Here is a 27,150-nt window from a genome sequence, read left to right as displayed (position 1 = left end):
GGGGGGGCTTTAGCTCTTCTTTTCCCAGGGAAGAAAAACACTTTCACTTATGACACATTTCAGACAACATGGATTAACAAGCCTAGAAAAATAGAAATGACCATTATGTTTGGGCTTATTCCAAATGTAATCAAGAGGTTAGGCTATCTTTGGAGCCTGCAACTGTTTTTCTCAAAACACGAAGTTTTCTGAGATATCTCTTTACTGAGTGCTAAAAGAAACTGGATATCTATTTTGACAAATCAACGTGCCTTTGGGGTGTTAGGTGTTTGCTCCAGGAGGATTGCTGTGGATGAAGAAGGAGTATTATATTGCCCTTGACCCCAAACAAGCACCATCACTCTCTGCAGCTTCTCATTTAACGTGTCCCTGTGGACAATCAAATGTGAAGGAATTCGAACACACAATAAAGAAAAGAAAAAAAGAAAGCATGAAAAAAAATATCAAAGTTAAAACAAGAGTTTGTTTGCCAATCACCTTTAACAAAAGTCATGAGATTATCTACACATTTTGTTTTTCTCTTGTGAAGGAGAACTGTAGCTTGACCGAACAAAGCAAAGCAAAACAAAACAGTACAGAACTCAGGTATTCAAACCAACCTAATATGGCCTTCTTCCCTCTCTCCTGCTTGCTTCATCACATTCTACACAACACAATGGGGGTAGAAGCCTCATCCTTTATGTTACGTAATGAGATCTCTTTCGTGTGCACAAGTTTCTGCTTCTTGTGCAGTGAGTGTTCACGAGGGGCGTGCCCCTCCTAGACTTCTCTAAACTCATGTTGAGCCACAATCCCCACAACCATTGAGATGCACTGTGTTGCATCAGCAGGAGGCGTTTTTCTTGGTGTTGTTATTTGTTGGAAAGTGTAATATTTGCACCATATGTCTAGGCTAGTTCCAGCTGATGGGACTGAGGCCACGTATGACTCATGAGTTGAATGTATAAAAATTTCAGCTTTGCTACTGCTGTTTTTGGATGGGTGGTATGCATGGGAAAAGGGAGAGTGGGAGGAAAGAAATTGTTGGTTGGCTCCTAGGCCTGGAGTTGGTTGTTAGAAATTATAAAAAATGGTGGTTCTGCTCAGAAGACATGGGCATATAAAAGCTCGGAATGCTTAATGCTCAAATTTCCCTAAAATTATATAAATGGAAGTAAACTTTTATTACCATTTGGTCAAGTGTAGCATAACTTGCATTCCTATTTCATTGTTAGTAATGGAGGTATGTGGAGATACACACAGACCTTGAGACAGCTGTTGTTTAATATTGCATACAGGCTAGCAGTTCATCGAGAATAGAGGAGATAAGCCTGGAGGTTGGATCTCAGAAGAAGGCAGTTCTTCATGCACAGCTTTTGTCAATCCTGATTTGGTTTGAAAATAAAAATCATGGAATACCAAAATCAAAGGAGAGTTGATTCAGGGAAAGGGCAAGGGGATCATCCCAGAAAGGGTGATGTGACTGCCAGGAAAATGTCAGGTGAATTTCCATTTCCTCATTCAAGTCCAAAGGTGCTGGTTTCTTCCACTGCTGTTAGCAGCTTTTCATACAACATGGAGTATGAGGGATAAGGTGGCAGATCCAATCGGTTGAAGCATGTGTGTGCCCTGAACGGGGGAAAAAAGACTGGTGAAGGTGTTTGTTTCAAAGGTACAACTGGTTTGTATGTATCTGTGATCAGTCCGAAGCTATGAAGCAAAAGGGAATAAAAAGTGAGCACAACCATGATTTTGGACCACCATAAAGCCTCGCAACTAAGAACAATAGTCTTCTAGACACAAATAAACCAGCAGAGAGAGTAGGATAACTGGACACAGATGGTTTGCGTTTATAAGCAAACCACACATCAGTCAGCAACTCTATGGTTATCAGCTTTATTCTGCAATTGACCTACGAACTTGGACGTGATCTGTGAAGGAGGCAGAAACATAATTATTGTTAGAAGATCAAATTCCCAAGTCGCTTTGTCCAGCTCTGATATCTGGGCCACAGTAAACCATGTGCATTGATGTACACGTGCCACCAGATGCCCTGGAATTTTGAGATCCAAAGCTCTGTCAGGTCAGGTGAGCCCTGGAGACAGTCTAACTCTTCTGTTTTCAGTGTGACACAGCTAACCTGACACTGGAATGTTGCATTTCCAAGGACAGCTGAGCTTGTGGAATAGTCTTCCCTGGTTGCCTGGAGCATCCCTGTGCCCTGGGTTCTGCCTTACTTGTCATATCCTTCATTCATCCTTTGGGCCCACGCACGCCAGTACCTGGTTTAGATAAGGAATGGTTTCCCCCACCTTGCTCTAATGCACAGACCAGGACCAGGTCCTGTATCCCCTGTATAGGGCTCAGTGGTGAGCCCAAAGGGTCCAGAACAGGTTCCTCCTGTGGAACTTCAAATCACCTGACTAGTTTCTCCCTGTCAGATGTTCTTTGTTTTTATGGAATCTCTGGTTGAGGCCAAGGACTATAGCAAAGTAGGGAGGATGGGGGGTGGGTGCTGCTCAAGGTTACCTTAATGCCTTTTGCTTCCTAGAAGGGGTGGTGTGTTGCAATGGTGTTTTGAGAAGCCAACCAGCGCAAAAAAGGGCACATTAAAATGAAATGAAATAAAATAATAAAAAAATAAAAGAGAAGAAGATAAAATATCACAAAACAAGTATATATACAAACAAATAAACAAAACTCTAACCAAAGAGACCATTGTCCCTTCATTTGAATTTCATTTGGGATACTGAATTCTTCTAATTATATGATCCCCAGGGAAGTTGTATATTATTTATACCTTTGTTTTCAGAGTTCCTGATGAGGCTGATGCAGTGCTCAGGGGGAGGATACTGTTGTGTTTGCCTCTCAACATCCATTCCTCCTTCTCCTGGTCACAGCTCCCTCATTGTCCTTAGGAAACTACCCCCCAAACTCCTCCCCTCACAAGCTCCAACGGTGGGCACAGGATAGTAGTGCATCTGGCCTTAGGCCTCAAGGACTTAACTGAGAAGAAGCATAAAAACAGACCAAGATTAGTAGAGGTCTCAGATTATGATCTAAGATTCCAGTAGGCCTATGTTGACTTCGCAAGAAAATAATTAAAATATGTTACCTAATCTCATTTGAGTAAAAGTGGAAGAGTCCTCAGTAAAATGAGTAGAATGACAATTACAGTGGCTTCTCTATGTTTAGAAAGATTAAAACCAGGACATACTTTGGGCTCTGGCTAGCTATGCTAAGTGGGGCAGGAAAATCCCAAGTACGCTTTTGAACCTAGCTGAACTAGTTAGGCACGAGATAGGAGCAGACATCATCGTCTTGGTGTGTTTTTTTTTTTTTTAACTGGCACTCATGAGTGGAAATGTTAGCAAAAAATCCCATATCTGCAAACCAAACGAATTCTGTAAAAGGTAATTTCTGGGAATAATCTGAAAGCATTAGCAAATGGCACCTCTTCAAGACCTCGTGTGAACACCCAGAGTTTCTTTATTTTGCTTTTACTGTATTTATCACCAGCTTTGGTTAACTCTCTAAAATAGATTCTAGTTTGTAAACTAGAATGAACGAACACAATCAAATCATGATTCAATTCAGCATTCTTAAATGCTTGCAGTCCTCCAGGTGTGGTTCTGACAGCTCAGAGGACCTGCTTACTTTCCTCCTTGGGCACGGGCCCGGTCTTCCAGGGTGCATTGGGGGTGGTGGAGAAAGCACAAAACCAGGGGCTGGAGGACCTCTAAGCCGATCACAGTCTAGCCACTTACTAGCTTTGTCACTTTGGGAAAGTCAATTAGTCTTTCTGAGCCTCAGTTTTCTCGCTTGTAAAATGTGGGTATTAATAGATGTTCTGTGTACCTCAGGGGTTTGTTGTGAGGGCCAATGTTAGAACACACGTAAATGCCTTTTGTCATCTGTGATGCAACCATGATTGCGTAAGATTCTCTTGGTGCAACCACGATTGCAGTTGTTATTGCAGGAACTGTGTCACACCTGTGGGGACTCAAGACCCTCAGCCTTTTTGACGGAAACTACTGGCAAATGAATCACCCTGATCTCCCATTTGTGCAATTGATATTTTGGAACTCCACATGGATCTTTTCAGTCATGCCAGGTCAATTTTCACTCTGTTGGTGTTAACCTAGGATTCCAGCATTTTGAGATAATTCAGGATTTAGATTGTGTCAATCACTGTATGATTTGCCCTTCTAATCTGTATCATCTGCATGATTGATCTCCCTGTCTCCTTGATTTTTCTTCCAAGTTATTGATTAAAATGGTAACCAATGCCAAAGATAGTATGCTTCTCCCCAGAAGAGACCACTTTAAGGCTGGTCAAAAGGAAACAACACTACTAAAAGCAAACAAATCGCTGTTCTCTGCTGCAGGTTGTTCAGCGAGCTGTGAGGCCAGTTTTACAAGTCCTGTCTTCTGTTCGTGCCATCTTCTTCCACCGCCCAACCACAGCCTCATTCCTTAGATGGTTCTCACTCTCATCACTACTGAACCTACTCTTTTTCAACCTTCTCAAGAACCTCCTGATTCCCAAATCCAGGGACCCATTCTCTATCCCCACCTCCTCAAGCTCTTTAAAAGCCTTTGGCATCTTTTCTTCTTGAACATCTCTCTTCCCGTGGCTTTTCTATGGCTTCTCAGTGGTTGTCAGTCTCTCTTCTGAACTCCCAATGGCTCCCTGAGGCCTCCATTGTAGCCTTATGGTCCACAGAGCAGGGTTTCTCACCCTGGCACTACTAACATTTTAAACTTACTAATTCTCTATTGTGAGGGGCTGTCCTGTGTGTTTGGAAGCATCTTTGGCCTCTACCTGCTGGATGCCAATATCACCTCTCCCCCACAACCAGAAATGTCTCCAGACATTGCTGAATGTCCAGTAGGGGGCAAAATCACCTCTCCCATCCCCCTTGAGAGCCATTCCTATAGAGTAAGCCAACTGCCCACCTTAACCAGGCCTCCCCCTCCGCCTGGGCTTGGGCTCAGTTTACATCTGCAGCGAAGCGTGTTGTTAGAATTCTGTCTGCAACTTTTATACTAACCTGCCCATGACGCATGGTTCTGTAGTCCCTGGTCCTTCCTCCAAGCGTAAACCCCTAAGTTTCTCTGCTCTCCTTATTACTCCAAATGTAAACCCCTAAGTTTCTCTCCCCTCCCTGCTGTCTTGTGCTGTGTCTACTCTGACTAGCTTCCATGCTTTTCTTTCCTTTGGAGCCTCTCCTCTCTCCCCTCCCCAGTCCTTGTTCCATAGTAAGGAAACTCTCCCACTGCCTTTCTGGACATGGCCTACAAGTCCTAGCATCCTTTCTCAGTCCCCATGAGTGGAGATGGCCAATGATCACTCTGCCACATTCTGTGATGTGAATGAGCACTCTGCTCACGCCCCACTGCCAATTCTAGATCATTACTTGTCAATCTTTGATCAAAAATTTCTGTTCCTTTTACTCAGCCGTAAAAAAAGGATGAGATCTTGCCATTTGTGACAACAAATACCTGGAGGGTATTATGTTAAGTGAAATAAGTCCGACAAAGAAAGGCAAATACCAAATGATTTCACTTATATGTGTAATCTAAAAAATAAAACAAAGCAAACAAACAAAAAGCAGAAACAGGCCCATAGATACAGAAAACAAACTGGTGGTGGCCAGAGAGGAGAGGGTGGGAGGATGGGCAAAATGGGTGAAGGCGAGTGGGAGGTACAGACTTCCAGTTATGGAATGAATATGTCACAATAATAAGAGGCACAATCCAGGGAATGTAGTCAATGACACCATCATAGTGTTGTAGATGGTGGCCACACTCATGGTGAGCACAGCACAACTTATAGACCTGGGGAATCACTATGCTGTACACCCGAAACTAATGTGACATCCTGTGTCAAGTATACTTCAATAAAAATGAATAAATAAATAAATAAATAAGAGGGAATCAAATGTTTAAAAAATTCTGTACCTTTGAATCTCACGCCATGTAGATATTTCCCCCCATAATTACAGGTTTTATCTGACATTTTATTTCAATCAAATAGGATAGATTAGAAGATACGGCATGTTATCTTTAGGCAAGAAGGTAAAGTGTTGTTTTGAGGGACTTGTATTTCAGACACACACCACACACACACACACACACACACACACGCACACACACAAGTAGATATGCTTGTACTGGGTTGTAATGTTATGTAAAAGGTATTTCTTTCTCTAGCCTATGGTTAAAAAGTTTGCAAATCAGTGATCTAGATATATCTTCCGTATCTTCTGACCTTCCAGCTAATTACATTTATTAAAATCTCTGGTACATTGCTTAAATCCTTCCCATTTCAGGTGTGCTCACCAGACCGTGTAGTATCTGAGTCCACATGGATGACCTGTTCGATGCCCTAACCTGCCAGCTCCTTGACCTCAACCCCGGTGACTACCCAACCCATCTGATACTGAACTTTCTTTACCAGACACTGTAAAATTACATCCTGGAAACCACTACTCTCAAAGTCCTCCTTCCTAACCCTCCTACAATTCAAGGACTTGAATTGATGTAAAGGTTTTATTTAGCCTGGGCTATGATTCAGGTTTGGTTATGACACTATTTGGCACTCTCATCTGGGAAGCCAGTTGCCTCTCTACAGGGGGAAGATGTGAGAACAGAGCAGTTCCAGACCACCTCTCCTCCCAGTGTGGGCAGTGTGCAGTGGGGTCACATTCTCTGGGAAGTCCTGGGTTGTCCTGTGTCTGTTTGGCGCTCCTGCTAGCCTCTGGGCTTCCTGCCATCTGCCACGTGGTCTGGCTACATCTACCCAAACTTCTGTCCTTGAAAGTCAGAAGTTACTTCTTTATCTGCACACATTGGTGACCCTTTTGAGGTTCTTGGATCTTCAGAACATGTACAAGGAAGGCTAGTTAGGGGTTACTATCCAGGGGGTCATTTTCACTGTCCTCCCAGAGGCATCTCAGCACTTGCTTCTTGGGACCCTCTTGGCCCAGGGTAAAGTCTCTGCCTCCCCAAGGAATCCTCTCTGGGGTTTGCAGAATGGCAACATTTTTAGGGATGGCTTGGCCCAGATGTGAATAGCCCAATTATAAGCCCAGTGTCTATCTTATAAGCTCTTTATGTGGGTTAATAGTATTCATGTATATTTCTAAAGCTTCTCAAGGGAAATATGTAACTAGACTCAATCTGTGGCCCCCAAATGACAAAAACAATTCCTATTTCCATTTCCTCAATGAATAAAGCAGATACTCCTCAGCAGAGTCCCCCTGGGACCCACCAAACTATCTTTCTCAGTCTCATCCCTTATGAGTATCATTTTGGATAGCTTGTTCTCCACGCTGGTCCAGCAATCCTTCCTGCTTCAGCTTGGAATTCCCCTCTACTCATTCTTTGACCCTCAATGCTCACCCAAGTGCCATCTCCTCTTCCCAACTCAGTGGGGATTTGGTCTGTAGTCTACATCTTCACGGCACCTTCCTTTTACCTTCCTTTCTCAGTGCTCCTCTGATTCCACCTTGTGTTGTGATTTATTACTATTGGGCTGTGTTCCTCCCTAGACTATAAACTCCTCTGGGAAGGTAGATGGTTGTGTCTTAGCCACTCTTCAGGGTGCACGTGATGCTGGGGGGAGGGGCGGGCTATCATCAAATGGTGATGCAAACTCATTTCTCTAAAATAAAAACAGACTGTTTCCAAATAACCTCATCTTCCAAATCTATCATTAAACTAGACAAATGGAAATCTTGCCTTTTTTAGCTTTATTTTCTTGCCAGATTTAATTCAGTAGGCTCAGCTATCAGCAGACCCATGCGAATGAGCACTGAGGGTCTGCTGAACAAGTGGGTGAAGCCAGGGCTGAAAATTGTGCCAAGGCTTTAGGCTGTTATTGACCAGCTGGGCATGCACCCTGTTTCCTGGGCCTCCTGATGCTCACTGACATCAGGTGACTTGTCTTCAGGACGTTGGAAGGTCTGGGAGATCCGAATGCAAATCACAGTTCAGTAAATCCTTCCATTGGGATTTAGCAATAGTATCTGGGAGGCCATGTGGAAACAGCTGAATTAAATGTGAATCTTCTTTTATAATTAGAAAATCTCATAGTTGAAGAAAATAATATGGATCAATCTTTTCTTCTGTTGTTGAGCAGTATTTATTACTGTGGTACCTAAACAGAAGTATCTCTTTAGTGCTCTTTATTTCACTGAGCAGGAAAAGGCTGCTCAAAGTGGCCTAGGAAGGACCCAGGAAGTATTAGGACTCATGGCATAGGGAATTCATTCCGTTAAGTTGCCTGGATCCCTAGTGTCTCCTTTCCTGCATTTATCTCACAATAATCTCCTTGACAGCTTACTATATAGAAGTCACTGTAGATATGAGATATCTATGGTCAGCGTCTGTCTCACCATGAGATACTCATGGTCTTGTCCTCACATGTTTTAAAACATAGTAGGAAAAACGTGACCTGTACATGCACAACCATCCTGCAGAGTATCAAGTGATGTGCTGGGGAAGTACAGATAAAGTGCTGGAAGGGTTACTTTGGGCTTCCAGACTCTCCTCCCACCCTTACCTGGTGAGACATTCCTCCTTACGTTAAATTGGGCTACATACAGATCGGAAAGCTTCCCACAACGGACACATGGGCCATGACACTACAGCCTAAATACCATCAATAATCAAAAAACCACTAAGAATATGGTCTAAATTCACTTGCCAGAGACTCCTCACTGGTGCCTTTCACCGATAACTCATATAACAATAACTTGGGTGGCAGGAAAGAATTCCATCCCAAAGGATCATCCCCCAACGCTCCAATATCAAAGTACGCTGGCCCTCTTTGGTGGGTTTCCTGAAGGCCGGCAGGAGCCCTTACCTGGGGAGAGACGTAATCTTCCCCCACTTCTCTATGCAGAAACGCCGGAGCCCATTGCTTCCTCGGAGGGCTGCAAAACCTTCATAGGGCACGCTTGATGTTCCCGTGACGAACTGAAGTAATCTCAGTCTCTGCTCATTATTGAAGCGCTCCACGGCGGCCCAGAACCAGCGGATCACAAGATGCCCGTCGTGATAACCTGAATGGAGCGGAAGGAGGGAGAGACAAGGGAGGATGTGCAGAGCGGAGGAGGAAGGGAGAGAGGTGACATATACTGCAGGTGTGATGAGAACCGAACAGCTGCTGTCAGTCTGCCAGTTTCTCTAACGATGGCCTTCACACAGGTCTAAGACAATCTGCGCGACTAGGTCAAGCTTTATAGCAAAAGCAGATTTAGAAAATAGATATTTTATAAAAAGTTTTTATGCTCTGAGGGATGTCCTCAGAGATGTCTGCTTTCTATGTGAACAACTGGGACCCCACCAGCCATTTTCCTGCCTCATGTAAATGAGAAAAGGTGTGGCTAGAGATCCTTGGGACCATAAGAGACAAAACCCTCTATCAACCCAATATTTCAATGTATTTTCTCTGTTCTGATGTCTTAGCCCTTGGTAACCACATACTGTGGGCGAGCCTAGGACTTAAGAAGGGCTGGAGGTAAATGGCAAGCTCAGTGAACAGAAGAGGCCCGCGTGTCCAGCAGCTGCTCTCAGGCCAGTCGGACCAGTCGGGCCACTGTCCCAGCACAGTTGGGAGAGGTTGGGTCAACCAGTCCAAGCAAATGATTCACCAGTGCTGTAAACGCAAGAGGCACTCTGACACGGGAGAAATCTATGTGGGCTGGGGTAGAGAGAGGGAGGGGAGGTGTGCGTTGAGCCTGGGAAGGCTTTGTGTGAGTGGACGCCAGGAGAGATGGAGAACAACAAGAACGAGGAAGAAATATGCAGGGAACAGCAAGCCGACTAGTGCAGAGCGGGGCCTGGGGAGGGCCAAAGGGAAGCTCACTGGGGGCCTTACTGGGCTGTAACAGCCAGGCAGAGACACTGGGACTTGCCACCTGACGCTGGCAGTGGTCATACCATGCCGGGAAATGCCCAGTGGTCCCACAGAGGCTCCTCAGGCCGAGTATACTGGGGAGAAGAGGGAGGCTGAGGTGGTGGACCTCACTCTCTCTCTGTGGTTTTGATTGGTTTCTCTGTAATATTTTACAGAAAGAAATGGTTTTGAGCCTAAAAAAAAAAAAAACTTTGAAAAGCCTTTTCGTAATAAGGAGTTTGTTTTGTGGGTAAGGAAGTGACCTGGTGAAAATAATATTTCAAGAAGACTAGTTTGGCAGTGTGAAAGTAAATAGGTGGGAAGAGTTAGAAATAGAGTTTGGAAAAATCACAGAACCACGTTGCGGGAAACCGAGATCGAAGGGAACAGGGCTGCAATTCTACAGGAAGTGGGACACACTTCCCTGACAGCAGGTAACCGAGCTCAGGAGCTGGCCTCCAGGGGCCGGTTCTCAGTAAAGCATCTACATGGAGGGAGGCCAGAGACTATCCCAATGGGGGTCACCTGAAGGAACATTCGGCATCGAAGTTATAGGAAAGCCTGTTATGAGAACCCACTTTGCACAGGTGTTGAAGTAAGGCCAAGTTTTTTGTAGTCTTTAAAGAGTGATGGAATATATGTTATAAATGTAGATATAAAATGGAATATTATTTTATATTTATATTACATATATATGGAAAGAAAATATATATGTATAATGGAATATTATTATTATTTTTAATTTTTATTGTTATGTTAATCACCATACATTACATCGTTAGTTCTTGATGTAGTGTTCCATGATTCATTGTTTGTGCATAACACCCAGTGCTCCGTGCAGTAAGTGCCCTCTTTAATACCCATCACCAGGCTAACCCATCCCCCCACCCCCTCCCCTCTAGAACCCTCAGTTTGTTTTTCAGAGTTATAATGGAATATTATTTAACCACAAATAGGAATGAAGTATGGAGACACTACAGCATGGACAAACCTTGAAACAGTAGGCTAAATGAAGGAAACCAGACCCAAAAGGCCACAAATTACAGGACTCTTTTTACATGAAATACCCAGAATAGGTAAGTCCACAGGGACAGAAAGCAGATTGATGTTTGTCAGGGCTGGGGGAGGGAGGAGTGGGAGGAAGCTGCCTAATGAGTAATGAGCTTCCTTTTGGGGTGAGGACAATGTTTTGGAGCCAGCTGGAGGTGGTGGAGACACAACATTGTGAATGTACCAGACCCCACTGCCTTGTTCACTTTAAAACGGTTAATGTTACGCTATGCCATTTCGCCTTAGTATAAATTTCTTTAAAAAACAGTGAACTGTGTGTGCGCTGGCCTGCTAGCTCACCTCCCCGATACTCCGTGTTATTCCGCCAGTCGTTGAGGTCGATTTCCGCCGTGCCAGCTATCACCAGCTCCAGCTCCCTGGCGTCGAACACGGAGACAAGCCTCGAGTCTACGACCTGAAATACAGATTAGGCTTCAGGTCCAACCACATTGAAGTTATATTCCTTATTATTACTTCTGTGGTTTTACACTGGGAGACTGACCATCATTTCCAACTTTTTTTTCTTTCTTTCTTTTTTTTTTTTTTTTTTTTTACCAATGTACCATCATGTTTAAGTTCAAAACTGTTGACTTAAACATTCTGAAACACAACCCGTTGATGAGCTGGGAACTCAAAGGCCCCAGGGTTTTCACTACCTCTGATACTCCCTCTCAAAATGTTATGAGCAAAACCGACTTGACTTTCTCTGTCACATTGAAGTTTCTAGGTATCATTGCATTTTAAAGGCAAAAGGTCCAAACACTTTGAAGTGACTTGAGAGCTTTTACTATTATCATTTCACTTAAAAGGTATCCTCTCTTCCATGACTTATTTCCTAGATATGTGCATTCTATATTAAAACAACTGTATTTCCCTTCCTTTCCAACTCTGACTTATTTCTTAGAAATGGGCATTCTATATTAAAACAACTGTATTTCCCTTCCTTTCTCCCCTCAGTTCCTTCCTCCCTCCTTCAAAGATCTGGAAAGACCTCCCTTGCTAGGGCTCTGAGCTCTGACTTTATGCTTTGTTGCCAAATATATCAGGCACAACAGAACAGCTCCTCTGATCAGACTAGTGGTGGATGAGCCCGTGAGCCATGTTGTTCTCCATTATGGGCAGGGAAAGAAAACCTTCCAAGACCCAAGCCCTGAGAGAATATTTACAGTGCCTTGTTTCTAAATTGCAAAAGGTTAAAGGATGTCAACATTTGGTACACAGGAAGCTGGCAACTGTCCCTTCCTCTTGATTTACCACCTTAGTATGGATTATGTGGCACAATGTGACACCATAACAAAAGAGAAATCTAGCAAGAGTGGACAATGTCCTCCAACACCTTAGCTTCACTTATTTTTATTTCACTGAATGAAAGGAAACACAGCATGCACATATCTTGACAGGAGATACTGAATGTTGTCATATAACACCGGGGCCACAGCAACACCATTTTTGTGAGAGCATTTTTCACCTACCACCAGAGTTAGGTTTCCCAGAGAACTCTGACCCTTCTTTCATCTGTCCCAAGTGTGTCCTGTTTGCAATGTGGTGACTGGAGCTGAGCCCTTTGCCTGCCTTGGTTCTTCTTCTCCGCGCCGCTCCCCCCCCACCCCCGCCACAAGCTGTGTTGGTAATAAGGGCCCTGACTGCGGCCTGCCTTCCTCAGCTGGGCCTGGGTCTCACCTCATAGAAGCCCCTCACCAGGGCCTCAGTCTGCTGTACCACACCGCGTTCCACCCGCCACTTCACCATCCTCTCGATGTATTCCTTCTTGTTCTTCTCAGTCACCTGGGTGTTGGCTCCTCCAGATTTTAATTCCCTTTCTGTTACCTTGTGGGGAAACAGAAAGATTGTGATGCTTGTCAACTCAGCTGATCTTGCAGTGACACATACCAATTCTAGGAGGATGAGCTATTTACAAAATGTCTTCTTCACATGGGTTCAGCATTATTACCTCCTTCATTCTTTGTCCTTTCCTGGAAGTTACTAAAAAAGCTCTGGTTCTTCTCAGATGATGGTTATGCACCTTAGAAAAGCTGCATTCTTTGTTTGTTTGTTTTATAAAGAGGAAACGTATTTCCTTAACTCAAGAGGCATAATGGAAATAAAAGAAAAATGCCCCTTGTTGTCCCAGGGGAACAGTGGACCAGAAGGTCTTTATACTCAATTCCCCCAAATCCCAATTAGATCACATTCTCAAAAGCCACAAGCCTCCCTACCCAGAGCAGGTCATTGACAGGAAAATAGCAGAGGGTGGGAAGATGGTTTTTACAGCTGGGTATAATATTGGCTGACGGACCGATGAGACTGACCTTGAGAAAGAAAACAGAGAATGATCTTGCCACTTAGTATGGTGGTGCTTGTTTGTTAGGACAAATGAATCCTTAAAAGTTATGATCTGTGCTCTATCTTTTGAAAGGCAAGGGGGTGGATAACATGTTAGACATTTTTGTCAGAAAGTGTTGGTGTTTGAAGGGGATGTCACCTAAGGGGCTCACCTCACCGCTCAAAGCTGTAAGACAAATGAGGCATAACTGTATTTAGCCATTGGTTTAAGAAAGGTAGATATGTATATTTGGCATTCATTGACTTTGGGACCTAAACAAACAGGCCAGAAGTCTGATGGTTATTTTTTTCTGCTATCACTTAGGTGACTAGTGCTAATTATAAAATGCAAGACTGTTGAATCACAGATCTGTACCTCTGAAACAAATAATACGATATACGTTAAAAAAAAAAAAAAGAAGATAGCAGGAGGGGAAGAACGAAGGGAGGGGGAGAAGGAGGGAAGAGAGAGCCAAGAGAGAGGAGGGACTCGGAAAAACAAACTGAGGGTTCTAGAGGGGAGGGGGATGGGGGGATGGGTTAGCCTGGTGATGGGTCTTAAAGAGGGCACATTCTGCGTGGAGCACTGGGTGTTATACGCAAACAATGAATCATGGAACACTACATCAAAAACTAATGATGTAATATATGGTGATTAACATAACAATAAAAATACCGGCTAATTCTAACATCCCTACTGCCACTCAATATCCACATTCCTTGGACCCTCTGATTTTCAGCCGTCCAGTTAAAGACTAATTCCTAACTTCACTTGCAGCTAGGTGTGCCATGTAACTACATTCTGGCCAGTAAGGTGTAAGCAGGAATGTTGTATGGGACTTTCAGGAACCTCCTTAAAGGGAGGGGCTGTTCTTCCTTTGTCCAGGCTAACCCATCCTTTGTCCAGGCTAACCCATCCTTTGTTCTGCTGCGTCAAGCACGAACGTGATGGTTGGGCCACGAGTGCAGGTGCCCATGGTAGGCACTGCAGCTGAGGGTTGTCTGCCTCTACACTTTGATTTGAGAGAAAAATAAACTGTTAATTTCAGCGGGGTCATTCTGGATTTCTTTACAGGAAGCTGACCCTAATCCTCACTAACACATGTAGGACAAGCCTATGATGTCTTTCACCTGCATCTATGTGTCCGCTCTTCAGGACCTCATGACTTGCCAAAAGAAGGGCTACAACTCAGTTTTCTAAAACCAAAGTCATTGCTCTTAGTGACTACATTTGAAGAGGAATGAGATCTGTTTATGCTTTACACAGATACACATTATTCTAGATCTACAACACCTCCTTATTTTTATCATTGGGAACATTGTAAACTTCTCTCTGAGTTGTTCCTATGCCACACACACACACACACACACACACACACACACACACACGAAGGATTGCCCTTTTGTATTTTCAATGTTATTTTTTCCCTCTAATTTTATGTATTCCGTTATTTGTAGTTCACCTCATTGTTTTTGAGTAGGTAATATGCGCCCATGGAATAACATTCAAGTGGTATAAAAAGCCATACATGAAAAGCCAGCTTCTCTCCCATCTCATCTCCCAGCCATAAAATCTCCCTACCTGGAGAAAATTGCCTTTACTTCTCTTCTAGGGATGATTGACACATATACCAGGGAATATGTATATATCATCTCTTTTTCCCCATAAACAGTAGCATATCATATACACTATTCATCACCATACTTTTTTCACTTAAAAATGTACCTTGACAATTGTTTTATACCAATTCAGACCTGACTTATTCTGTTTGTGTTGTTGTTGTTGCAATATTCTGTTTACTGTTTACGATTTACAAGGAAGTTGATGGGCTGGGATGTCTTGCCCGTTTTAGCCACACATCCCACTGGCTCATTATTCCATTGTGTGAATGCATCATAATTTATTTAACCAATGCTCTATTTCTGGACATTTAGATTGTCTCAGATCTTTTGCAGCTATCAACAATGCTCCAGTGAAGATCTTAATACGTTACTCATTTGAATTAGGTGTGAATCAATAGGACAAATCCTCAGACATGGGTACTGACTCAAGGGCAGGTGCATTTTTTTTTTAGTTTTTTAGTTTTTATTTAAATTCCAGTTAGTTAACATACAGTGTAATACTAATTTCGGATGTAGAATTTAGTGATTCATCACTTACATATAATACCCGGAAGGGCAGGTGCATTTAGAATGAGGGAAGCTATCATAAAGTTGCCTTTCAGAGAATGCTAATGCAGATGTGACACAACTTACTCCCACCTACACTCCTGTACAGCATGTCTGTTCTCTACGCCACCTCCAGAATGGAATACTGGTAAACATTCCAATACATGACAATCGTATAAGGACAATCGATTCATGACAATCGTATATAGTGAAAGTAGCATTTCACTATAATTTACATTTTTACAACTTGTGAATGAAATTATTTTCTCATATTTCCTTTTCTGGGAACTACTTACGTTTTGCTAATTTTGTATTTGTTGTTGATCATTTCCTATTGATCTGTGGAATCTCTTCCTATATCGAAAGAATAGCCTTTTGTCTGTGTAACATGTTCTATTCAATATTATGACACTTTTACTTTGTTTATGCTGTATTTTTGCCACACAGAATTAAAGAGTAATTTTAGTTCACTATGTCAATCTTCCTTTATGACTTTGAAAGTTGTGTCACATCTGCATTAGCATTCCTTACTGGAAGACTAAAAATAAAAAGCCTATCATTTTCTTCTTTTTTATTTATTTATTTTTAACAGTCAGATTTCTAATCCAGGTGGAATTTATTGTGGTGTGATGAGTTAGGTTAAGAATCTAACTTAAAAATTTTTAAGATGGCTACTCCATTGTCTTCAACTTGCTAAATGATTGTGTTTATTTTACAAATTTACCCTCTACTGCAAGGCAAATGTAAAGAATGGACTAAAAGAAGTCACAGACAAGGGAATAGTGTATTTCGTACTTTCACCCAATACACGGCAAGACAATTAAGTGAATTGTATATTCCTTTGGGGTTTTTTTGGGAAGATTTTGTTTTTAAGTATTCTCTACACCCAACACGGGGCTTGAACTTACAACTCCAAGATCAAGAGTCACACACTCCACCGTGCGACTCTTGGGGCCCAACAAATCGTATATTCTTGAACATATTTAAATGTGCTCTCTATAGTTGTAAAAGGAAAAGAAATTTTTTCTCAAATATGGAAGAGGGGATTCTTCAGAGGTATGTTTTACACAAAGGAAATTCGACAGAATGTTGACATTTTCCAGGACCTGTCCAAAATTCTTGACTATGGTATGGGTGCTGCAAAGTTCTGTGGGTGCCTCTCACGCACAGACTCAGCACGCTGTTCACATTTGTGCTTATATTTATGCTTATAGGGACTTATAGAGCCTACCAACTCAATTCTCACAACGACCCATTACAAATTATCACGTGTCAGAGGCTTTTGAAATCTCTTGTAAATGACTCAGGCTATGGTTAACCTGATACAACTGTAACCCAGAACATTCAAAGATATATAAATACTGGTTAAAAAAATGAGAAGCTTTATCTTATTGAATAATATTTATATACATGCATTTTGGAAGAGCAAATATCTAGACACTAGTAATAAAAAGAAGTATTTTTGTAGTTCCACAGATCACAGAAATACCTTCCAAATGTATTTCACACTTCACGAAAGTGTTTTCTAATCCATTATCACTTTGATTTTCAAAACCTCTATAAAGTAGATCCATATCATGAAAAGGAAAAGAAGGAAGAAGACATGGGCAACTTTATTAAAGGAAGTAGTCCTCAGTGAATTATATTTTAAATGAATGAGATTCTTTGTTTTCTGGATTAAAAACAAAATCCCATTACTTTTTGATCTAGCAATCCCACTTGTGGATACACATCCAAAAGAACGGAAAGCAAGGGCTTGAACAGATAAATGTACGCCTATGTTCACAGCGGCATTATTTACAATGGCCAAAATGTGGAAGCAACCAAAGGGTTCATTAACAGATCAATGGGTAAATAAAATAGGCTATATATACATATAGTGGAATACTATTCAGCCCTAAAAAATAAGGAAAGCCTATCACATGCTGTAATGTAGGTAAACCTTGGGGACAATGAGTTAAGTGAAATAAGCCAGTCACAAAAAGACAAATACTCTGTGACTCCACTTATGTGAGGTGTCTAGAGCAGCCAAGTTCACAGAAACAGAAAAGAGAACGGATGTTGCCAGGGACTGGGGAGAGGAAAAATGAGGAATTCCTGTTTAATGGCTATAGTTTCAGTTTTGCAAAATGAACAAGTCCTAGAGATTGATCGTATAACAGTGTGAATATACTTAACAATATTGAACTGTAGACTTAACAACAGTTAAGGTGGTAAATTTTGTGTTATGTGAATTTTCCACGGTAAAAAACAAATGTTCTTTTCCAAGCCCCATGTCTCACAAACCTGTCCAAAAACTTCTTCGTTAACAGTGAAAGTGAGGTCTAGGATATCCGTGATATTGTTGTCCTTCATCCATTGCAAACTCTGGTGGAATTCCTCATCCAAATATTCCAAGTCGCTCAAATCACAGGGCCTGGGTGCATTCCAAGGGCACAAAGTAAACAGTTTGTTAAGCAAACGGATGCCCAGACCTGGCTAAAACAATATGGACCGATTCTAACAATTTGATGCTCTTGAATATATCGACGAATCTTTTTAGTTCATTCAATGCTTTTTTTTTTTTGAAATGACAATAATAAATATGGGACAATTATCGACTCATGGATTCTTGATGGCAATTGGAAAAAAGTTTTAAAAAATATTTTAAAACAACTAAGTTTTAGACAGATTAATTCTACTTAGTGTAATGCAAAGTTTGTACTATTACTCTAATTATTTATATAAACTGATTCATATCCGTCATATGAAGTTATAATAGTCTTCTCCTACGCTTACATAAAAACTCTAAATGCCTTTTTATTGTACTAAAAGGTTTATGTGACATCTAAGCACTCAGAAAAGTCAACAAACAGGAATGGTTAGGGCAAAACAGGGATGGAGCGTCCGAGGTACCAGGGAGGCCAGCACCTAGTGTCCTGCAGGCAGGGCTGGGTGGACCATGGCCTGCAATAATACACTTACAGTCTCAGGAGTGCCTTATAGAAGGGCCTTGTGAAGAAGGCGTCAAGAAGGTACTGATGGATCAAAGCCAGGCCTAGGATACGACCACTAAACCTGAACCTGAAACACAGACAAGGCAGAAAAATGTAAAGGCACGTGGAAATTTGCATTGTTAAATATTTTAATTTTAGTTTGTATTTAATGTGTTTCTTGATAGTACTCACTGTAAGCTGTTTAAGGAATTTGCCAATTGATGACACAAGGGAGGGACCTATTTTCCTCCTTCTTATTTACCGTGAACAACGCCTATGTGCGTGGTCTGTATTAAAGGAACCCTCCGCTCCCGCAAGTACTAGAAGAGAGTCATTATGCTGGAATCTTCTTCTCAGAACTGAGAGTGTAAGGACCCAAGGGAAGAAGTGCACTGGTAAAGGGGAAGTCTGGAACCCTAGATAAGCAGTTCACATTGAACCTGAGGAGGACATAGAAAGTTTTCTGGACCATGCGTCCTTATCTATTCAAGCATTCCAGAGATACCACCTGAAGGTCTAATGTGTGCTCAATACATGCCAGGAGGTAGAGGACTTGAGTATGAGTTATATATGGCAATTATGCTTATAGTCAGTAGGAAGAACTACATGGAATCACACGGTGGTAAGCATAAGCTGAGCCTACATTGCTATTTGACATTGCTAGCCACACACAAACAAAGAACAGGTCTCTGCTGGGAAGAACTGGTCCTGTAGATTTGGCTACCTCCAGATATAAGGGCCTTTAATGATTTAAAACCTTTTTGGGGCAATACAAATGCAGGGATCCAAAGGGGTACATGTACCCCAATGTTTATAGCAGCAATATCCACAATAGCCAAACTATGGAAAGAGCCAAGATGTCCATCAACAGATGAATGGATAAAGAAGATGTGGTCTATGTATACAATAGTCCAATACAATGGAATATTATGCAGCCATCAAAAGGAATGAGATCTTGCCATCTGCAACAACATGGGTGGAACTAGAGGTATTATGCTAAGCGAAATAAGTCAATCAGAGAAAGACATGTATCATATGATCTCACCGATATGAGGAATTCTTAATCACAGGAAACAAACTGAGGGTTGCTGGAGTGGTGGGGCTCGGGAGGGATGGGGTGGCTGGGTGATAGACACTGGGGAGGGTATGTGCTATGGTGAGCGCTGTGAAGTGTGCAAGACTGTTGAATCACGGATCTGTACCTCTGAAACAAATAATACATTATATATTTTTTTAAAAAAGTAGGAAGGGAAAAATGAAGGGGGGCGGAAATCGGCGGGGGAGACGAAGCGTGAGAAACTATGGACTCTGAGAAACAAACTGAGGGTTCTAGAGGGGAGGGGGGTAGGGGGATGGGTTAGCCTCGTGTTGGGTATTAAAGAGGGCACGTATTGAATGGAGCACTAGGTGTTATATGCAAACAATGAGTCATGGACCACTACATCAAAAACTAATGATGTCATGTATGGTGATTAACAAACATAATAAAATAAAATTTAAAAAAAGAATAAAAAAGAATAAAACCTTATCGGGGCGAATCCTGGGATTTTTTTTCTAATATCCTGAAATTTTTGCTAATAACTTGCTTGGCTGATTGCTGAGTCTCCCTGGAGCTTGATCCTGTTATTGCCCTGCTCCTAAACCAGATGCTTGTCTGCTTTCTCTAGCACATTGGTTCCCTCCCTGTATGGGCTTTGCTCATCTCTGGCTCCTACCTCCATCACGGGGGTCTCCCTGGTCTCTTTCCATCTAAGTATATTTTACCCTAACTGTAGACTTAGTTGTGACTTTTTTCAGACCCTCCCAGTTGGAATTTTCAACTCACCCATCTCCACTACCTTTCATGAGACTCTTTTTAGACTCAGAAGATTTCCTACTCTATAACTACTATAAAAATTGTTAGAATGAATAGATCATCTGATCCCATAGAATGAGCATAATTGTAAATACCACTTCAAATTGGCATATTTCAAGTGGTCAGTTCTATTTGCAGGAAATAACATACAAATATCAACATACAAATATTATTGACTCTGAAGAGACTGGAGGTGAAGGGAATCTCAGCGAAGGTGCACTGTGGATGGGGAAGCTCATAGAATAATCAGACGTCTTAGAGTCCTCGAGGCCAGTGTGCCCCACTAGTGCTTTGCCCCTCAAGTGCTCTCTCCTGACCAGCTCGATAACTGACCAGTCCCCAACATGGTGACCACACTCCTGTGTATACAAACACAGGCTTCTACCCCAATACAGGCTTGCCCACTCTAACTGGGCTCCAAGCATTACAGCTGATGCTTCTAGCATGATGGTGGCGTTGTGACCATCCAGATGGAGATGACCAAGACCACCCAAAGCAGGAAGAGAGCAAACATCAACACAGGTGCCCGGCCAAGTACCCTCTTCACTTAGAGGTGGCCCCCAAAGGCCTAGTAAAGAGAAATTGTAATCTCAGCAGGCAGTAAGTATCCACAGATATGGATTAGAAGAAAATATTACACAAGAATACAATTTTCAGCTCAATGTTAAAAAAGTGGATTTCAGTGAATTGTAAATTTTCTAACAAAATATAAATTATTCAAATCTATTCAGGAAGAAGCAGAAAACTTAAATAGACAAATACCCACAGTATGAACTAGAAAATCATAAGGAAAAGGAGTATATACGAAGTTGATGCTGGGACTGGATATATATATGTGTGTATAGTATATATGTGTATATATATATATATATATATATATATATACACTACACACACATATGTATTTAAAGACATATTCTTTCAAACCTTCCATGGATAGAAAGCCCCTCTGCTATTTATATAGTTCCAGAAATCAGAAAAGGATAGAAAACCTCTTAATTCATCATTATGAGCTACCATCACCACAAAATGGAATCTGGAGAAAAAGCAAAAGAAAGAAAACTAAAGACATTTCACTCATACATTTAAAAAATCATAATTTAATTGACTGAGCCATCCAGGTGCCCCCCAAAATCATAATTTAAACACCAGAACCTACCAATCCATTCCCAGAACAATGCAAAGTGATTAAAGATATTTGATTTTAGGAAACTGAGGAGAGTTTAATATTAGGTATTCTATTATTAAAATAAATTATGAAATCAAAAGACAAAAATCATATGGCTTTTGTTGTTGCTGGAAGCTGAAGTTACTTGATAGTATCTGCCATCAATTTTTGAGGAAAAATATCTTTGTAGTAAACCAGGAATAGAAGATTGTTTCCTTACCACAATGATGAATGTCTATCTCAGCACCCTATTTAACAGTAAAAATGCAGAAGGATGCTGGTTACCACCACCCTTTACAATATGCCATGAGCTTCAATGACTGCAATTACTTATGAGTGAAAAATTGGAAACAGGTTGGAAATAACTTTCACTGAGCGCCTATTGGGCCAACATGATACTCATGTTATCTCCCTGAGCCTTGCAACAACTCTATATTTTCACAATTATAGCTATCTTCATTTCACAAATTAAGAAACTGCAGGTCAATAATTAGCCCCAAGCAAGTGGTATGGTGAAGACACCAATGCATAGATGCCTGACACCAGATCAGGCCTCTCCCTTTGTGTCCATTTGAAGAAGCCAAACAATGGAGAAGTTAATCCTCTGGTCTAGGGGCCGGGCTGCCTGGTGTGTGATCTCCTGTAAGGATTCAACCACCTGTTCTCTGTTTCCTCTTCTGGAAAACTGAACTTTTTAGATGATATTATTATCTTATTTTATGTTGGCTTCCAACACCAACTTGTGCTAATTAGAAATATTTTGGTTAAAGTAAACTTCAACTAGCTTAAGCCAAGGGGGGACTTCTTTATAAGTTCCTGGTGGTATCTCATGGAATCCAGGGTCAGGAATGCAGTTGGCTGCCAGGAAGATGAGGCACTTCAGTGACATCACTCTCCCTCATCCACCTTCTCTCCTTGACTTCTCTTTGTGCACATCTGTTCCTTTCTTCTCTCTCGCTGTCAACACTTCCTGTGGTTTTCATCCTAGAGAGACCAACTTGACTCTCTCTTCGTCCAAATTTCCGACATGATTCCTTGCTTGTTCTGACTCAGGTTGGCTGCCCACCCTGAACCAATGGTAAGTGACCAGGAAAGCAAGGTCTGGGGAACGGTCTCAGGCTTTGGTGTCTTGTGCAGCACTGTGTAGTGAGGATCACCACTGCCTACCTCTCAACAAGGGGCTGCGACCAGATGGAGTGCAGCAGATGGCATGGTTTCTAGCACAGGAGACTTGCAATGCAGACCACCAATAGACAGTTGTTTATTTGTTTTGAATGGGTAGATCATAAGATGGAATTTCTAAAGACAAAATTATATTGGTTTCACAGGCTGATGTGGGCCACTAGTAAGTCCTAGATAATTTTTTTGTAGGTGTGCAAGCCATCTATGATAATGTGGTTTGGCTTTACATAAACACAGACAGGATGGCTCACAGCCAGACCCATATATATATATATATTACATATATATATATATATAATATATATATATAATATATATAGTAAAATATATTCCAGAGCAATGAACTATGATCTGGGATATGTTTGTTTGAAGCACAATACAATTGTACAATTCAAATCCAAAAGAATAGCTTAAAAAGCATAGATTGAAATGGAAAACGTTTACTAGTTGAATAATTGCCATGGTGCATAATTTCATTTATGAGAAAACATCTTCTAGTAATTGTGCACTTCCTTTGTTTGTCTCACTTAGCTTGAACAACTACTTGCTGGGAAATTGATTATACTTGTTGTTACATATGTGTGGGAATTCTGAAATGGAATGAAATTATGTCTTTTCAGTCTCTGTATTGATAATTGAAGAAATTATACACACAATTTAAGGAAAAAAAGTTTATGTTATGTTAAGTTACTTGGCACAAAGAGTTCTTTTAAAAGATTTTATTTATTTATTTCTGAGAGAGAGCGTGCACAAGTGGGAGTGTGAGGAAGGGTAGAGGGACAAGCAGACTCTACGCTGAACACAGAGCCCAATGCAGGATCATGACCTGAGCTGAAATCAAGAGTTGGACACTCAACTGAATGAGCCACCCAGGCGCCCCACAAATAAGAAGTTTTAAGGACAAATAAAAGTAAGTCCAGACTGGGCTTTCCCTGCCTGTGGGTATTCATGTGTCACTTCAGTATCTAGGCCCCAGGGTCCTCAGTTGCAGAGCCCCCATGTGTGAACTTGCAGGACCCCCAACCTTCCTTCCTCATCAGGGACCCCACAAGGAGTCCCAGCTGATACTGCAGGTCAGCCTGGCTCACAGGGTGTGGCACTGTTCCTCTTTTTCTGGGCTGCCATTTTTGAAAGCATACTGATATCAGCACATCCCAGAGATGGTTAACGTGCTTCATGTTCTAGCGTGGTGCCATTGCCATCAATCCCCAGGCTGCTGCTGCCCAAGATCTGCTCTTTGGAGTGGATTGTGCTCATTTTTATTTTGCTGGTAGGGAAGAGCTCTTCTGTGGTAACCTGCTCAGTTAGACGGACTTCACAGCAGAGTTGCTAGGGACCTGAGAGTTTACTATGACTCCTTTTGAGGTTTACTCACCGTCCTTCAATCCCTAGGCTGGCAAAGTCATGGTGGCCCTAGGGAGCAGCTACCACCACTCATTCACATCTCAACCTCAGGCTTGTGGGCCACTTCTGGCTTGCTGTGCCATTCTTCTGCTTCCCTTGAGCTGTGTTATTTCTGAGGACCTAGATTCCCTGCTCATCCTTGCTTTCTGTTGGCTCTCCTTTGTGAGCGTATCAGACATGCCCACATGTGTTTAATGAGGGGCATGATTCAACTTCTTTTCAAAGGAGGGGCCTTAGGCCCCAGGTAAATCAGCAGATGCAAGTGCAGACAGCGTGGAGGTGTCTGAGGACACAAAGAAGACTAGGCATGTCCCCTGAATGCATGTAGCAGACATGCCAGCTACACCATGGCAGGTCCCTCTGGGACCCTTCCCCTGGTACTAGATGGTGGGTCTCAATATTTTCTCCATTCCAGCCACTTGAAGGATACAGCACTCTGATGGGTCAGGAATGGGGCCTCCCTTCATCAGTAATCCTCAAGTCTGGAGAAGAGAGAGTTTCCCTCTGGCTCCACCTTGGGTATAATATGAAAACCCCCTAGGATATTCTGATATGCCACCATCTTAAGATGTATTCCTGACTCTTTAAAAGTACATATGCCATTTTTTCCTATTTATTTACTGATCAGAGATTAATCCACGGAAATCCATTTGGACCCGAGACACCACAAAAATATGATCTGTATAGCAAAATACCAAGAACTCCACATTTAATAGAAAAAAATTCCCTTCTATTGAGAGTCAGTCAACTATGGGTTTCATCGTTAAGAAGACATGGTCTATTTTCCTTCAGGGGAAGAATGTGGACAGCTCACATTTACATTTCTCAGCCTAACCCCACCAACCCTGTGATTTATAGAAATGATCCTTGGACTCTTAAGTTCTTTTCATATCCTTGGTTTTTCCATGTGTTACAAGTTTTTGTTTTTTGGTATCATCAACCCTTACCCTCCTGCCAAATAAAACAAAACAGAATTGGGTATTCTTTAGTGTAAAGAAAAATATACACAGCATAGAACGTATCAAATAAAAGTACATCAACTCTGTCACAGGAGGTAATGTCTTTGACCTTGATGGGTCTTTACCCTGCCTATCAGTTGGTGAGCACAGACACACTTGTGTGAATGGGATCACGTTGCCACTCCTGCTTCTCTGTAGCTTCCTGTTTTCATACCACAGGACAGCACAGACACCCTCACATATCTGTAAATACAGGTCTTCATCATCCGATTTAAGTAAACTTGCACAGTATTTCATTTCATAAATGTTGTTCACTTGTTTGGCCCTTCCCATTCTGATGGAAACCTAAGTGGTTTTCATTTTCATCCATCTGCTCATAGGTATTGGGGGAAGCAGCATGCAGCCAGTTAACTCTGGGACCATCAGGGGACTTTTGAAATGGGCAGATGTCACTCTTCAAGCATCCTCCTCAACACCTCGCCAGATATCTGGAGGGTGAACTGCGGTTGCCTCTGATGATTGAAACTGCAGCCGCCACTTTGAGCTTTCATAAAGACACGGAGGGAGATTATGGCGGGAGATATGAAAAGAACCACTGGTACTGGCAAGGATTTATCTCAGTTTCTATCTGGGTTTTGTACATTTTAGTGAGTTCAAAAGGCAATGGAGTTTCACACATTTCTAGCACATCTTCCCACGTGGTTTGAAAGCGCAACAAAGACTCGACTCTCCCCTTGAGTGTATTACCATCTGTTGACTCATTATTCTTTGGGCGGTTTGCCAATAATCCAAAGAAGGCAATGTGGTGGGAAGGACAAAACTGTAAGTTCTGATGTCAGATTGCCTCAGTTTAACTCTTCTGCCCTGTGTGGCTTTGGGCAAGCTGCTAAACATCCATGGTCCTCAGTTTACTCATCTGCAAAATGGGGGTCATAATGTATAGGGCAACGGCTAAGACACTAAAAGACTTTGCCCAGGGACTGGTGGAGGTCAGTCCACCTGGGTGTTTAATAAACACCATCTGCAGCCTGGCACGCCTGATCCGTCAGAACCCCAGGGATGCTGGACTGAGAGGGGAGAATGAATGTGGACTGAGCCAGGGCACCAGCATGCAGTTTGTGGCTGCTGCAGAACTACAAGCTTTTGCTCTGCTTACACACAACATTCATGCATCACAGTGCCTGGCACAGGGAAGGGTCCCACCAAGATTTGTTGAATTGAATTAAATTAAAAATTTTCATCTGATTTTATCCCAGTCGAGCACAACTATGCAAGCCTCCTGAAAATTTCTGAAACATCATATACCAGTTGATGCCCGTTTCCAGTATTGATAGTAGGTCCCCATTTAGGAAGACAGGCAGAAAGACTGAACTGCAGAGGAGACTGGGTGACTGGGTCCACGTATGGAAAGATGTGGCGAATGTTTTACACCAAGAAGCCAACATAGCAGGCTTCTCCCTCCCTACCTCTCCCTCTTCAGTCTCTCCAGTGGAACTTTGCATGGGAACATGTTTTAGCAGGAGGTAGTATGTAATGATTTCACAGTGTATTTTTCGACTGATTCTTTAAACAAAAGTAGTTTGCGCAACGGCAAGAAACTCAGTCAGGAAGTTTGGGAGAGGAATTTCTTGTTCACAGGCTGGATTTATGGAAGGGAAAGCAGATGGCTTGACAAGCGAAGAAAATAACACCTAATGATACCCTGAAGGACCTTTTGGAGAGTGAATCAAAATACTCTTAAAAGGCTTCTAATTAATCCCTTTATATGAAAGTGATATAAAAATGGAATAAACCCCTCAGTGCAGTACCCAGGTAATATGCCAAGTCAAAAAGGTTTTTCTGTGGTGTATCTGGTAGTTTGATCCCCTGGCATTAAACTTGAGCCCCTAATAATTGTGTCAAGGTGTCTCGGGGTTTAGTGATCTTCTCAGCTTCTTCTTGACCTGTAAGCTTTCAGTCTCCCTCTGCGTGACTCTGGTTTCTGGATCTTTGGATGCAGCACCACTCAGCATCAGCTTCAGCCTTGAAAGACTTAAGGCTGACCCTATCTCCTGCCCTTCCTAACAAAAGGTGATCAGACAATATATTGAGAGGACAAGAGGCTGGACACTTGGTGATAATATGGTTGGCCCCTGCTGCCTTTGGTGAGGGGATGGGGGCTGAGGCAGATGTTCAAGCAT

General features: G+C 42.1%; 1 protein-coding gene across 4 annotated transcripts in view; it reads right to left on the bottom strand.

Annotated features, from left to right (window-relative positions):
- Positions 1–122: 122 nt before the first annotated feature.
- HECW1 (HECT, C2 and WW domain containing E3 ubiquitin protein ligase 1) overlaps positions 123–27,150 on the bottom strand; it is a 426,782-nt gene continuing 399,754 nt past the window's right edge. For all 4 annotated transcript variants that reach the window (XM_073886906.1, XM_073886905.1, XM_073886907.1 and 1 more), the window contains 6 exons: positions 18,392–18,490; positions 17,714–17,843; positions 12,617–12,763; positions 11,237–11,351; positions 8,852–9,050; positions 123–1,608 (listed from right to left, as the gene is read on the bottom strand). In XM_073886906.1, the coding sequence (XP_073743007.1) occupies positions 1,497–1,608; positions 8,852–9,050; positions 11,237–11,351; positions 12,617–12,763; positions 17,714–17,843; positions 18,392–18,490 (802 nt within the window). In that variant the 3' untranslated portion in view covers positions 123–1,496. The remainder of the gene's footprint in view (positions 1,609–8,851; positions 9,051–11,236; positions 11,352–12,616; positions 12,764–17,713; positions 17,844–18,391; positions 18,491–27,150) is intronic.

Source organism: Callorhinus ursinus, unplaced genomic scaffold (assembly GCF_003265705.2).
Source record: "Callorhinus ursinus isolate GAN/ISIS: 27379988/994484 unplaced genomic scaffold, GSC_fseal_2.0 scaffold73, whole genome shotgun sequence".
In the NCBI taxonomy this organism is placed as follows: domain Eukaryota; kingdom Metazoa; phylum Chordata; class Mammalia; order Carnivora; family Otariidae; genus Callorhinus; species Callorhinus ursinus.
Note: the sequence above shows the minus strand (reverse complement) of the source record. Positions and strands in the feature narration are given on the sequence as shown.